The sequence below is a fragment of the Chelonoidis abingdonii genome, chromosome 6 (assembly GCF_003597395.2).
Source record: "Chelonoidis abingdonii isolate Lonesome George chromosome 6, CheloAbing_2.0, whole genome shotgun sequence".
In the NCBI taxonomy this organism is placed as follows: Eukaryota; Metazoa; Chordata; order Testudines; family Testudinidae; genus Chelonoidis; species Chelonoidis abingdonii.
The window spans coordinates 115427762-115443305 of NC_133774.1; the positions used below are offsets into that span (position 1 = coordinate 115427762).

At 39.9% G+C, this 15544-nt stretch overlaps 1 protein-coding gene across 3 annotated transcripts in view; it reads left to right on the forward strand.

Annotated features, from left to right (window-relative positions):
- The window catches only part of MTAP (methylthioadenosine phosphorylase), a 61604-nt gene extending 46995 nt beyond the window's left edge, over positions 1-14609 (forward strand). For all 3 annotated transcript variants that reach the window (XM_032783237.2, XM_032783239.2, XM_032783238.2), the window contains 4 exons: positions 895-997; positions 5104-5343; positions 7854-7976; positions 13230-14609. In XM_032783237.2, the coding sequence (XP_032639128.1) occupies positions 895-997; positions 5104-5343; positions 7854-7976; positions 13230-13268 (505 nt within the window). In that variant the 3' untranslated portion in view covers positions 13269-14609. The remainder of the gene's footprint in view (positions 1-894; positions 998-5103; positions 5344-7853; positions 7977-13229) is intronic.
- The last annotated feature ends 935 nt before the right edge of the window (positions 14610-15544 follow it).

Sequence of the window (15544 nt, forward strand, 5' to 3'; positions counted from 1 at the left end):
CTTTATCTGTTCAGTGGGGACTCAGCACAATGAGGGTGTAATGATGTGCGAGTCACAATTCTGACAGATGGCAAAATGGAAAGAATATGTATTGTTAATGATGGACAATTCTGCATTGTGATGAGCTGCATGTTTGGTTACTTTCGTGCAGGGAAACAGTTTCCCATCTGGAGGGTGGGGGGGTAGGGATCACCTTTTCAAATGGGAAAAGTCTTCTTTCAGTTTCAAGCTGGATAAGGAATGGTGTCCCTTGCCTCTGTTTGTCAGAAGATGGAGACAGATGGCAGGAGAGAGATCACTTGATCACTGCCTGTTAGATCCACTCCCTCTGGGGCACTTGGCATTGGCCACTGTCGATAGACAGGATACAGGGCTAGATGGACCTTTGGTCTGACCCGGTATGGCCGTTCTTATGTTCTAAGCTGTGGACATGGATATAATTCTTTTGAGAAGAGAGGATGACTTTTAATTTCATTATTGCTGTGGTTGAATTTGTGCATGTTTTGTTCCCCAAAGTGCCCCATTCGTTCAGTGTAAGGTGACTGGCGGTTTTTTTTCTTTTTTTGATACGTTTATGAGTAATTAAAAATGGAATTTGTTAGGAACTGAAAATTGATTGTCATCTCTTTATAGAAGTAATTCAGACTGAGATTCCATTTGACTGAACTTAATGTTCTATAATGAACTGATAATATACTGCTAGAACTACTGCTTTATTCCCTTCCACCACAATTTCGAAAGATGTATATCAGGGAAAACCAGGTAAAGAATAGTGTTAGATCTTTATTAACATGATTTTTCATGCCCTTTCCGCATCAGTTGACAACTTAATCGTTCAGCATCCATGAATTTCCTGCTGCTTCTATCTCTAAATATGCTCTTCTCTTTTTCCAGGACTATCAAAAGACATAACACTTTTTATGATGGGTGCTATTCCAATCTTCCAGGAGTCTGTCATATTCCAATGGCTGAGCCATTTTGCACCAAAACCAGAGAGGTTAGTGGATTTCATAAGAAAAATCAAATATTTGCAAGTTGTTTGGACATCCCTTGTGGTTTATAATGCTATAGACTGACTAAGTGGTTCCGTAATCCAGATGCATTCTCTGCCTCCCTAGTCCTGTGTCTCAGGCATTTGATCAAATTAAAAATAAAATTAGAATTTGCGAAGCATGAAAATGAAAGATTTTGTGGTTTAATGATGGAAAAAGTCAGGCTAGGTTCTGTCTTCCAGGAAAAAGAATGCCGATTGCTTAGTCATTAGTTTAAGAAAGTGTTTGGCCACCTGGATTTCCCCAGGGACTTTCATGGGGGTGAAAGGCTTGTAAGTTATTGAGTACCAATCCATTGAAATGACATTGTGGACAGTTGAGAAAATTGAGGCAGGCACCGTCTTTGCACTATGTATGTTCTGCACTAGCCAGTGGCGTCCTGGTCCATGACTCGGGCTGCTAGGTGCTACTGCAATACAAATAATTAAAAATAACAACATAACATTCACAGAAGGTACCAATGTGGCACTTGTTTCCTTACACAATGTCCGAGCAGCTTTACCCATGTATAGCATGTGGCACAGCAGGATGAAGGCTTGTTGTATTAATCTGATGGAATATATGGGCCCAAAGAATTAAAGGTGTTAACATAACCCAGTCATTAAACAGTTTTAAACAAGGTTCAGCATTTGGTATACAGAAACCTTAGCCTGCTTAGTATCATGGCAAACACACCGTTAAACATCCTTTTTAACCTTTTATTCAAGATAAGAAGGAAAAACAGTTAAAGCATTTGAAATGTAAAGTAGTTGAAGAAGGCTTTCATTATAACATTTCTTGTTTCCTTTTCCTTTAACTGGAGAGTATGTATAAGGAAAAGCCACCGTGTTTGACAGTCTCTTAGATGGTATTAAAGATGGCAATAATTGTCCTTTTTGAAGAAAAGAGAAGCTAGCTGAGATGGGCTGGAGCTGTTGTTATTGGTCATGATGTTTAAGTCAAATCCGGGTTCCTAAGAAGACAAACCAAGACAAACACACAAAGGAAAGAGAGAGAAAACAGCCAAGATAGAAATGAAACTTTGGTCTCTGGTGTTGACTTTCACGTGCAACCTCCCTGCTGGAAAAACACAGTCCCAGCACATTGTTGTATTAGCCACTCTGAGGCCTGGCAAACTCATACCAGCATCATGCTCTTTAGAGCATTTCTTTTATCTGCCTCTTTTTGTCATAGGCTTATAGCAATGTTGTAAAATATGCCGTCTTGGCTAGCTGAGCCAGACTTTTATTAGACAGAAGGAAAAAGGAAGGAGATAGGACAGAGAAATAAGGCAGGGAAGGAAAAAGGATGCATTTTGGGGGAGTGGGGGTCTCAGATTCGAGATGATGTTCAGGATTCAGTCGGAACTGGTGGAGGTGGCGATGTCATCTGCCTCTCTCAGGCCCTGTTTGCTCAGGACATTTCTCAGGATTAGGATGAAGAAGATCTGGGGTCCAAGAGAAGTGGGCGTGGCAGCCATGATGGTAAAAATTGATCCAAGAGTCAATTTTTCTCTCCCAAAGTTTGTTCCTTTATGGATCCCAAAAGGGAGTGATAGGTGGAATTGCCCATCCCCTAGTATGTTGGATACTAGACCTAATGGGTGGACAACAAAACTTTTGGTCGTCAGCTCCTCCTCTTCACCAAGCATGATCTTAACACAGCCCTTGAGTTACATTAGTAGGCCTCTTTGTTTAGACTGATTCAGTCTTTCTCCCTTTTGTACCTTTTCCCATCAGCATTTGCCATTATAGGTTATTGTGACATCTTATGAACTTTTACTTACTTTTAAAGTTGAGCTCACAGACATGGTAAATTTGTAGACTCAATTATTACAACAGACTTATTTAATACTTTTACGGATGGAGACTAGGCTATTCTTATACTTTTTTAAAATATTGCAGCTCCTATTGTATGCACATTGGGATTTCTGTTTTGGTGGAGGGTGTGCTATTTTAACAAGTAACAGAAAATGCTGCTTTTCAGTATTGTTATTTTAGGGAAGAGCTTGTTTATGGTTAAAAATGCCTTTTTTCAGTGGGGCCGGAACGTTCTTCCATCTGAGCAGAGGGAAAACGAAGAAAGAGATACATGTTAAGAGTCACTGAGGAATGAAATACACAGAGAGCACAGAATCACTTACAAAAGTAATGGTCAGATTAGTCTTCTAAAAATCTTTCAACACCCTTAGTCATCATGCTCTCCGTTACCATTCCAAGGCAGATGAAACAATAAAGTACTGAGCTGGTGACTCAGTGTGTGTCCAGAGCATTTAATATATTCAAGTATCAGTGCTGAGCTGTTAGCTCTTCTTACCGTTTTGCATCATTGTAGATAGTTATTGTTTCTCTATAATTAACAAAAATAGTATTTCTAAGTGACTAAAGTTGCTTCTTAGAGCAGCAATAACAAAAGGGAGGTTCTACACACACACAGTCGTCACTGATGGAACCACATCATTGTTTCCAAAACAAAAAAAAAATAGATAAATCATGAATCTAGGCCTCTCTGCAGTTAAATCGCTAGGTTATAACGTTAAAGATTGATAATTTTATTGCAATCCAGATATTTTTCTTCAAGTTCTGATTTTATCATAATATGCTAGATCTATGTCCTGGAGCTTAGCATGTCATCAGAACCCCTCAAAAGGTTTATATTACTATAATTCTCATAACTCAATTGTAATAATTAAAACCAGACAAAAATCCAGAACTATAAATGTGTTGTGGCTGGATGGAACAACTGGGATATGTAATTCATAGATATTCTTTAACAGCTAAATTTACCAAAAATATCAGAGAAAAAGAAACTTTCCAAAATTTTTATGAACTCTAAATCCAGAAATTAAATGAAGAGACGTTGCCCTGAAATACAGAATGAGAAAGGAATGATCATTTTCTCTGACTGTTGATACTAGTTCAGAGATTGGAATTCACTGGAAACAATTTACAAATAGTAAAAGTGAACCGATAAAGCATTCCTGGTGAGGACTGCACAGACTAATGACCAACATCTAATGTACGTCAAAACATAAAGTTTAGCCACTGGCTTGGGAATTAAGACAGAGATATAACCTTCATATCTCCAAATCAATAGATTTTTCTCCAAATTTCTGCCAGACTTCCCTTCCCCACATGCTTAAGCTTCGTCTTCACTAGACTTTTCTTAAAATTTCCCACCCTTGCTATCTATCATCAGTTCAGCTCCACCTTTGGGAGCAATGGTGGTAATGGTAGTGTAAACTGGTCACCAGCATTTCCACTATCGCCTTGTTTAGACTTGTTCTGACCAGAAGTCTCACTATAAGCAAGTGCATATCAAACACACTTTCTTCCTGGCCTTCTCACCCAATGCTAGAAACAGAATCCCACTGGTGTAAACTGGATCATCTGAGTTCAACTCCCACTGCAGCAATGCAGAGTAGGCATCCAGATATTTAGCCCCCTTTCCAACAACGGATGTTGAAACACAGTTGATCCTGTCCTCATCAGCAGAACTATTTGTTTTCAGCCCTGGGAAAGGAAGCTGAAGTGGGGAGTGGGTTTCCTTGTTTGACACTTGTTGTCAAATTAGGCTCACATTCATAGTAAACCATGGCTCACGAGCCACATGCGTCTCTTTTACAGCTTAGGTGCGGTTAACGGAGTGTCCCCTCCTTTTCCCTCCCCCCACACCCTACCTATTCTCCCCCTACCAAACTGGGGGAGGGAGCTCAGGGCTTCTGCCCTGCGGCAGGGTGGTAGGGTTAGGGAAGGGGGTCTCAGGGCTTCAGCAGGTACTGTCCTGAAAGGATAAAGCCCCAAGCCCCGGCAGGTGCCACCTCGTAGGGCAGATTGTGAGTCTTGCGGCTCTTGAACTTCCGAAGATTATTGTATGCAGCTCCAAGGGTCCATAAGTTTGGCCACTACTGGTCTAAAGACAGCCTTATTGCGTGAAGGGTATTCAGATGAGAGACAAGAGTGTCACACTAGACAGAGATATTTGTTCTTTACTTACTTCTCTTGCATGAGGAAATAGCTGGCTTCACATGGGTGGTTAATAATGTGCTATTTCTGTGATAATATTTTTGAAGGTTCTTATGGAGATTGCCAAGAAGCATGGGATCAAGTGCCATTCAAAGGGGACAATGATCACCATTGAGGGGCCACGTTTCAGTTCTCGGGCAGAAAGCTTAATGTTTCGCAACTGGGGGGCTGATGTTGTCAACATGACCACAGTTCCTGAGGTGGTTCTTGCAAGAGAAACTGGAATCTGCTATGCAAGTATTGCTATGGCAACAGATTATGACTGCTGGAAGGAGCATGAAGAAGCCGTGAGTGAAGTTTCTGTTTTGTTTGGTCTTGTTGTTTTAGATTATGGAAAACTATATGTAGTGCAAGTGGATAAAGTTATACAGTTCTTGATAGAAATCACAGTAGGCCCTTTTATACCAGACAAATTCTGCTCTTAATTACACCAGTTTATATCCTAATTCACTCCAAGTCATTGGAGTTATTCTGAAATAACTGAAGTGTTAGTGAGACCAGGACTGAGCCCAATATCCCTGCGTTTTCCTTTCATAAAGTTCTGTTATCATGAATAAAACAGTTCACCTCTTATTGTGTGAATCAGAGTATGTGTATAAAGCCAGTTGTGACATCATTTTCCTGTAACTGACCTTGTCCTTAGTCTCTTGAGCTCTCCACAAAAAAAACACATCCTTTTTAGTTCTTATACCTCTTTTCTCATGTCATATATTCAAGAACAACCAGAAAAATGCTTATGGTGCTTGCCAGTTAAACCTTAGTCATCACCGAAAATGGCAGCAGCAACTGTAGGACTTGCAGAAATGGAGACAGTTGTATGTATTAGTTAATACATGGCCAAAGCAACTCTGTAAAATTGCTGGTTCTATATTTTTTATGTTTATATTAAATCTTTCCTAGCTTTTGGGGGGCATTTTGGTTTTAGCCAGAAAGCAAATGTATCTAAAAATAATTTATACAGAAAATTAGATCATTCCAAACTGGAAATGTGTCATTAAACATTGGTAGATTCTCCATCACTTGCCTTTAATTTGAGATTCAATATCTTTTAAAAGAGACCATCCTGTTCAACCAATAGTTATTGGACTTGATACAAAAATACTTCCGTGGCCTGTGTTGTACAGGAAATCAGACTAGAGGACCACAGTGGTCCCTTCTGGGCTTGAAACATCTGTCTTGGATGATTTAAAAACAACAAATCCTGCATCTTGGCAGGGGTTAGACTAGATGATCCTTGTAGTCCCTTCTACTCCGATGATTCTAAATCTATGAAAGAAAATCAACATTTAGGGCCAGATCTTTTATTGGATGTGTGTGTGCAGCTGCCACTTAAGTCACAGGGAGGGCATCAGTAGCAGAATTTTGTCCTTATTACATTTATGAAGGTGCTGGCCAAAGCTCAATAGTTAAGTTTTTGTTTCTGCGGGGGGCAGGGATGGTGTTTGTTTTATTGCATTTGAAGTTGGAATTCAATATCTCTGCTATATATGAAGAATACAGTGTAGCATTAACAAAATTACAACATGGCTAACATACCTTATTGTTGTCCTGTAGTGATGCCCTGAGATAACCATACAATTATGATAAATGCAAAATGACGTATGATAAATGCAAAATGGTGGTCCCAGATTAAATGCAACTGACTTTTAAAGATGGATTTGGGTTCTTTTTTCCATGAGGATGCCATTACTAGACAGAAGTTTTTTGGTTCCTTAACTGTATATTTCCATACCTTTTAATATATTTGTATTTTTTTCAAGTTTAACCTTAACTCTGAATATTCTGGGTTTGCAATGTTTGTGCTCGGGATATTTACAACAGCCCTGTAGTGTATTTTATGCTAAATTACTTTTATGCGTTCTCAACCTTATCTCTATCTTAACGTAGTTTTGATCTGGAAAGAACAAATCTGTTGCAAAATTGAAACAGTTTTCTGCAATATTGATCTGTCTGTGCACAGATGTGTCACAAAGATGCAGGCAAACAGCAGCGAGGATATGGATCCCTAAGACCTTCACTTGCTTTCTGCTTTGATAGTCACATAAAATGCATGTTGTGAGATAGACACGGTCAGGATATTGTAGATTCTTCAGTTGCATTTTTGAAGACGGAAAATATTTATGGGCCTACAGTGTCCATTATTATACAATAAGATTTCAGCCAGTGATGGCCCACTAAAATCTAAGTTATACCCTCACAAAGAACACTGAAGCTTTTACTGATGCTGTGAAAATCACCACACTGCAGCATTTCATTTAAAGCTGCTGATGCCATCCTGAGAATAGCATTGACATTTTTCCTGCAGTTAAAACTTAATAGCTGCTCTTTCAGGTTGTCTTTGTCTAAAGAGTCATTTTTTATATTTTCAAACATTCTATGGCAAGAGGTATCACTCTATTCAGATGTGTCAGCTCAGGTGTATTATAGTTATGAAGCATAAGATGGCTAGAGTCAACATATGTCACCATTTCCACACCAATGGCTCAGTCCTTCAATCCTTACTCTGGTGAACAGTTTCATTGAGGTATCTTGAGTATGGACTTTGTAGAATCACTCCCCCATTGTAAATAAAACAAAAAAATAAACTATTGATTCTTTTAAAAAATCTCCTCTGTGGCATGTTGTCATCTCAATTTAAAATGCATAGAGGATTTTTTGTTTTTATTCATGTGTTCTGTTCTGAGCTAAAACAGTTGTACCGGGGATGTAGGGTGTTGCTTAATTAGGAATTGAGTTTTGCGGAACATTATCTGTTTTACACACTAGTTTGAGAAAATCATTTTCATTGTATTTCTAGGTTTCAGTGGATAAGGTTTTAAAGACTCTGAAAGAAAATGCGAACAAGGCAACAAGCATACTTCTTACTGCTATCCCTCAAATAGGTTCCATGGACTGGACAGAAACGCTGCATAACATGAAAGTAAGCAAAATATTGAACAGGTTTTTGGGGAGATGTGGGGGGGAGGGGAAGGAAAGAAGTACGTGCTTTGTAATTGAATGGCCTGCGATACTGCTATTCAAAACACCCTTTAAAAAATTTTGTGATTCAACAAAGTTGCAATATGGAATGAAGTCACCAGGGGAGAAAGGTTCATTACAGAGTTTGACAAGCTTTATTGCAAACAGCTTGCCTCAGTTTTACAGCAGGTATTTCAAAAAGTAGAGGGACATCTGCAGTACATGTATTAAAGCTGTGGTACTCCTATAGCAAGGAAAAGTACAAATCTCCATGAGTCTCCACATTACAGACCTACATCTCTATTCAGTGGAAAGCTCAAAATAATTTTGAGCCAAATGGGAAGGATTAAACCTAATTGCACTTGTGAGTTTGCAAAAGGAAAGTTGTTCATTCGGTAACATGAGGATAACAGTGTAGCTGTTGAGAATTCTGTTCACCCTGGCACTGTGACAGTCAATGCACAAAGCAGGATTGCTAGGGTGAAAAGGAAATATCTTTTCAAAGTGTTATGGAGAGAGAATTTCAGACAAACACTTTAAAAACATACAGGGTTGGCTTATACAAATTCTGCATCTCAGTTTCATCCAGTCACTTTAATCCTTTGCCTAAGGGAGGGAATCTTTGTCTCAGATGTTAAAATGTTGATCTCTTTCCTACTCCTCCCCATGCTTTCCTTATGCACAAGCACTTCCTGACTCCTCTTGACTCCCTTACTTTCTGGTGTCAGAGGAGCTGAGGGGGACAGAGGGCTGCGTGGGGCTGTGAAGGGCAGGCAGCAGAGGGAAGCCAGGTATGTGTGGTGGTCTGAAGGAATGAAGAGCTGTGTATGGGGGAAGGAGGCTGTGTTAGGGAGAGTGGTGCTGTGTAAGGGAAGGAGGCCTGGGGACAGTAAATGAGACCAGTCCCTGAGCGCTGATGTGTCTGCACTTTAAGGGGTCCCCCTGTGCTCCTCCCTTAGCACTTGAAATGTGAAGTTCCAATAAAAATGTTATTTTAAAAATCTGTGTTTTCATATGGTCCAGTTAGTGAAGACTCACATCTCATCATGTTTTGGATCTATTCAAAGCCACACTGTCTCAGGCAAAACTCAAGCATGAATCCTTAAACAAGTTTAAGCTTTGAATTGACCGTAGGGTAGGTTCACATGGCTACAATCCAACACCATGGGATGGGTCCCTGGCTCACCTCTTCTCTGCTCCAGCCTTGATAAGCCCCAGTATCGCTTTATCTTTTTCTGTCATCTGGGAGGGGAGTTTAGTTCCCTGTAATGCTGTCCCCTCCTCCCAACACCGCTGTAGGAGGCCAGCTGGATCGCTTCACCCTCCTGCAGTCTTTGGGATGTTGTGATGCAGGTAGAGGAAGGGGTAGTCAGCAAAGTCAACCTTCTTCCTCCATCCCAATCCAGAGAAATCATCCTCAGGGAAACTGACTCCATCTCTTTTTTTTTTTAAATTGTAGGCTTTTTGGTTTGTTTTGTTTTAATTAAAAATGATCCAGTGACCTCTGTTTGACCCACAGACGTTTTCAAGTTCACAGTCACGTGTCTTGTCACATCACGTGGCCACTGTGGGTATGTCTGCATTGCAATAAAACATCCATGGCTGGCCTATGTCAGCTGGCTCGGGCTAAGGGACTGTTTAATTGTGGTGTAGATGTCTGGGGTCCCAGAGCCATGGAGTCTATTCCCCTAAAAATGATTCTTGTGGATTGGGATGGGGGGAAGAAGGTTGATTGGTGGCTACCCCCTTATCCCGCATCCTGTGAGCCCGAATCAGCGGACATGGGCCAGCCCCAGGTGTCTAATGGCAGTGTAGCTGTACCCTTTGTGTACTTCAGTGTCAGATGTGGGGTTGTCCTGTCAGTTCGTACATCAGGGTGGGGCACTGCTGCTGCCTGGAGAATGCTGAGCTTCCCTGTGTCCTGAACAATGAAGCTCCAGTCTTTCCCTTGTTGATTGTGGTCAGGTCTGAGTGTTTAAGGAGTAGAGAAAAGGATACTGGGAGTAGCTTTTGGAATTTGGGGTGAGGGGCTTGGAAGCTACTAATGGGGCTGGGATCAGGAATAGGGAATTGCCTGATGTGAATAATTGAGGAATTGCTGGGTTGGAGTTCTGGAAGGAAGTTAGGAGGATTAAAAGTGGTGCCAGGCCAGGAGCACTTTGGGAAAGTGGTCAGAAAGTATGCAGGTTGAGGAGGATGAGGATTTTTGAGGCACTGACTAGTGGTAAGTAGCATTTGGGATTGAGCCTTATTGTTTGTAGATAGGGAGAGAAGCAATTATGGGATGGAGTAGGGACAGAGATACGCTAGGTCTATGTTATAATTGAACCATACATTTAAAAAATCCCCTCCCCCACTTTGGAGCTAGATGTAAATTCTTGTTTGCCCCCTTTAAACGTCAGCAGTTTATTTTGTGATTACATTTGTTTTTCTGCCCCTGTCCTCTCTTCCTGCTTGAACTAAAAACAAAGTGGCAGCACGTGCAGATCCCAGCTGGTATTCTGGGGCCCTGCTACACAGGTGAAAGAACCACCATCCCTTCCATGCTTCAGCAGCTGGGTGCTTATGGACTGCTGTAAAAAGCTTGCTTCCATGAACAGCAATTCTGAGAAGCATGAGATTGGGTTCAGAGCCTTTGCCCTCAACCCCTACAGGTAACACCACCTCCCCTCACCTACTCTCCTTCCCTCTGCTCATTACTGTGGGTGGGGAAACTTACTCAGGGAGGCATTTGCCTCTTTCTCCTTCCGCTGCCCCTACATCTTGCAGCTGAAGTTTGCATGGGCCAGCCTCCTCTATTAGAAGTTTTTGCAGTGTTTAACAGAGATGTTGAGTGAAATATTCTTACTCCTGTGACAAGATTTCAGCATAGCATCTTTCACTCTGTCTGTCATCTCTTGCCTGTTCTCCTGTCTTTTGCTCTCAGATACATCTCTGAGCACCCTCCCTGTCCTCTCCTCAATGAGAAAGAAAGTGAACCTTAGGTTGGAGGTCAAAGATCTAAAAATAAGCTTTTAACAGTTTCATGTGGGTGTTTTGTTTTGTTTTTTAACTGTCAGCTCATCTACAGAGAGACAAGGTGGGTGCGGAAATATTGGACCAACTTGATGAGAGAGAGAAGCTTTTGAAGTGAACACAGAGCTCTTCTTCAGCCTGAAGGCTTCTCTCTCTCACCCACAGGAACTGGTCCAGTGAAAGAGATTACCTCACCCACCTTGTTTCTCTAATGTCGTGGGACCAACATTGCTACAATAACATTGCATACAGCTCATCTACAGGGCAATTTTATATATTATCAAAGTTGTATGGAGTCAAACTAGGAGTCACTCCTGCTTCAGACTCAGTGTATTTAATAGCCTTCATAAATTATCATTAATAATAATTTCCTCTCTGAAGGCATAGCAGTTGTACTAATGCTTCTCCTTTAAGGAACAGATGGGATAGAATGCCTGTAGGCTTCCAGAATAGGACATGATGATGTCAGTGTGTTTGTGCCACCTGCCAAGAAATACCAAAATGTTAACTAACTTTTAAGCCCAACAGACTCAATTGCATAAATGATGGGAGACTCTTGATTTGAAAACAGATCTTGTGTTTGTGATACTTCAATAACAAAGCTAAGTAAACTATGTAGAGCCCTACATAGCTATGTTTAGTGAGTGAAAGCTCAGCTGATTCTCATGAATAGCCCTTTGATTGATACATGTTTAGACTTGCTCCTTATTTAGCATATCCATGAGGTAGTCTGAGTTTGTTACTATGATCTTCTATCTTTTGTTAGTCATTTGTCTAGGGAAAACATTGGACAGAGAGTCTCTGCTGACCAGAGTTTCAGCTCATGGGCTAGGTGACAATCAATGGTGGTGTCATTTGGACTCAACACAAAAGCACAATACAGTTTAACACAATGTGACACAACCAGCAGTCTTGGCTTGAGAGAGGCTCAGTACTGGGACAGAAATGAAATTTCATGTTAAGACTGATCTGCCTTCTAGAGCACATGTAGGGAAGTCTGTTCACACAAGCGCCTTGATTCTGCAGTGAGTGCCACACAAATAGACTCCAGTCACCATGCAGAGCCCCACTGAGTTTTGGGTACATTTAAAAAAAACAAAAACAACCCCCCCCCCCCCCCCACACACACACACTTGCCTAGATGTTTTTACTAATTCATTTCAAAGGCCTATTATACACAGGGCAAATTGTATTTTAACATGTTGGCAGATCATGGCGGATAGTAGGTGAGAGTTTAGGGTTCTCCTTAACCAGTTAACACATGCTAAAATATAGCTTGCCCCTGGCTACAGTAGGGCTTTAAAATGTGTTTCCTAGCTAACTTTTTTATTTCTGTGTTTAGTTGTACCCTAAGTGACATGCGTATTCACTACACATATGAGGCCCCGATCCAACAAAAGTTTATGTACATGAGTAACTGTTTTCATGGGAGCAGTCTCAATGAAGTCTGTGCGATTAAAAGTACTTGTGTGAAATGGGATTCCCTGCAGAGTTTACTACAGGATCAGGGAGTTGGGTCCAAAAGGGCCGAGCTTCTCTCATTTAACTCAGTGGAAATTTTGAGTGTTCAACATCTCTCTGTCTCTGATGCTTAGCTTGGCCCAGGCCAGTCTCATCCCTGAGTTTCATGAGCATTGTATTCACTGCATTCTATCTTAAGGAAAACAATCGTTTCTCATTACTTTCAATTTTCTGATGCTTGGGGTTTTTTACATAAGTTAAAGGAACATGCAAAAACACATTTTCTTTTTTAGCATTTTTGTTATTTTCAGAATTTTAGGATTAAGTTTACTTATAGATTTCTGTAAATCCAATGGGTGTGACCAATATGCTACTTTTAAAACAGTTCCAAGTACCCAAATATGGGACTTTACTTAACTTTAATTTTTAAAGCTAAGCATTCATTTTAATCTAATACTTTGTGGGGTTGATTTGTGACAACAATCACCAGTTAGTACATATGGAAAATTGTAATTATCGGGTACTAGGTTCACAATTGCTGGAGGTTAAAGGGTCTGTTCTCCCTGTCTCACCCTCAGATTTTTTTCAGGGCTACTGCACACATCAAGAGAATTCATACCCATTTCTAATCTGCATGCAATCAACATGGTTTGCTGTTGAGAATGCTTTAAAATGTAAAGTTATTTGTGTGTGTATATTGGGATAGGGTGTATTCAACTGTTTTGATTTTGTATTTCAGTGTACTGTGCAGTGCTCAGTCATGTTACCAAAACATTAAAAGCATGGATGGGCTCTGAAGTCTGGATGCTCAGAAGAAAGGAGAGGGTCAGTCTTGAACATCTAAACAGTTACAATATTTTGGGATTTTGATGTTTAGCATGAAAGAATACAGTAAACGTTGCACTGGTCTATTTCTTGTCTGCTTATAAAGTATCATGCTAAAGACTGTTGAAGAACTTACCAATAGCCTTGGAATGTATTGATTGTATGAACTGATAGGGCAATGGGATAAGGATTCCATAACAAATCATCATAGTTAAGATCCTAGTACTTCTTTTCTTGTTTACAAACTTCAGATGAGAAAGAGTGCTTCGTTCATCCTTTGCTCAGTAATAGCTGATCATTCCTGGCCTGGGTGAAGGCAAGAGAAGAGGAGGGGTTAGACTGTGTACTCTTATTGATCTGTTTAAAAAAATAGAGACTTCAGAAAGTTAAAACGACAGAGCTATTAGTTGCTTTGCTATCTCCTTTTTCTGAGAGTAAACTATCTTTTATCACAAAAATATAATTGAAGGACTATAGGTTACTTAAGAAAATACACTGCAGTATTTTTATATTTTTTTTGAATATATATTTTACCTGTATTGATTTTCACTGTTCTCTTATGGAAAAAATTGCCTGGACATCTTAAGCCCAAATTTTAAAAGCTTGTCCACTTTTGCTGCCACACTGTTTCACCATAAGAAATTGTGCCAACTGTTCTGCAGCAGCAGTAATTTTGAGTATAGGTATCACCATTTTAAATGTTTACTTGATTGCATGAACAAGTCAGGAGATAAACATCTAGATCTGTGTCTGCAATTGATTGCAGGCACAGATATTTACAGGTACATAAATATTCCTGCAAAAATGAGTCTGGATTTGAACCTCTTTAAAAAATGAGACTCATGAAACCTGATGAAATGATGTTTCTCAACTTTAATTGAGCTGCTTGAGTTTGGGAAGGAATAATGTGCATCACGGATCTGATCCAGAGCCCACTGCAGTCACTGGAAAGTCTTCCATTGTCTTCATTGGAGTTGGTTTGGGCCCTGATTAACTAAAACTGAAGTGACAAATTTAGCACACCATTTTGGCCTGATGCCACTGTCTGTTCTGTGCACCAGGGGTAGCATTATCTGTTACATTTTTCTACAGAATTCTTTTTCTTTAGTTTTATTCTGATTTACAACTATGTTAGTGATGAATGTATCTACTGTTGATTGTATCCAATGTATATATTCATGCACCTCTGCATCTTCTACTGCATATGCAGAATGAATACAATTTGCCTTCAGAAAAGTAATTCGCTGCTGCTTGTCTAATAAATGAACCAAATGTAACCTTCTGCTTCTATAAATTGTGTGGGAATGGCTTTGTTTTATTTCTGGACATTATTCAGATAACTGAGTTTAGCTGTTTGGATGGCAAAAATACTGGATAAGCATGCAGTTAGTCTATACAGTAATTCACCAACACAGTGTTAACTGGAATTGAAAATCTGAGAGCATTGTACTACTTTTGTGTACACCTAAGCAAAACCTTGCATAGTTAAGCAGAAGAGTACATGAGTTTAGATCTTAAAGACATGTTTCAGAAAGCAGAAATCCTGCCGAAATAATACAGATGAAAACACAAACCATGCCAGGTGAGGAGAAGATTGGAAATGAAAAAGGCAAATTGTCACCAGTTGTTAAGCTAAAAATGAAGCCCTGTGTGAAGAAAAACTAAAGACAAAAGTATTTTAAAACACTTTAATTGTTATTATTGTATTGAAGTAGCATGTAGGAATCCCAAGCATAGACCAGGATTCCATTGTTTTAGGCACTTTATAAACACAGAGCGAAAAGACACTGCTACCTAAAGAGGCTTACAGTCTGGCCACATGTGTGTGTCACTGAAGGCCCTCGAGACCAAGATTAGGAGTGAAATTTAGATGTCAGAAGATAATTTAGTTCAACTTTTTTGCATCAGTCATCATTACTACAATCAGAGTTCTTTGAAAAAGTGAATAATTAGATCATCATTAAAAGGTCCTCCATAAAATATTAAGACAAACAATCCTGATTGTTGTGGGAAAGATCTGGCGTGAATTTAAAATGGGTGAAGCAATAGAAAATAATTGTAGTAAAAGGTGGATCTACCCTTAAAAATTAGCTCGATCTAGCCATATTGCTTTGGACTATGACAAATTTTGCACCCTGCACACCATAGTTGGGCTAACATAATCCTTGGTGTAGATGCTGCTATGTCAATGGAAGAATTCTTCCATTAACCTAGCTACCACTTCTCTGA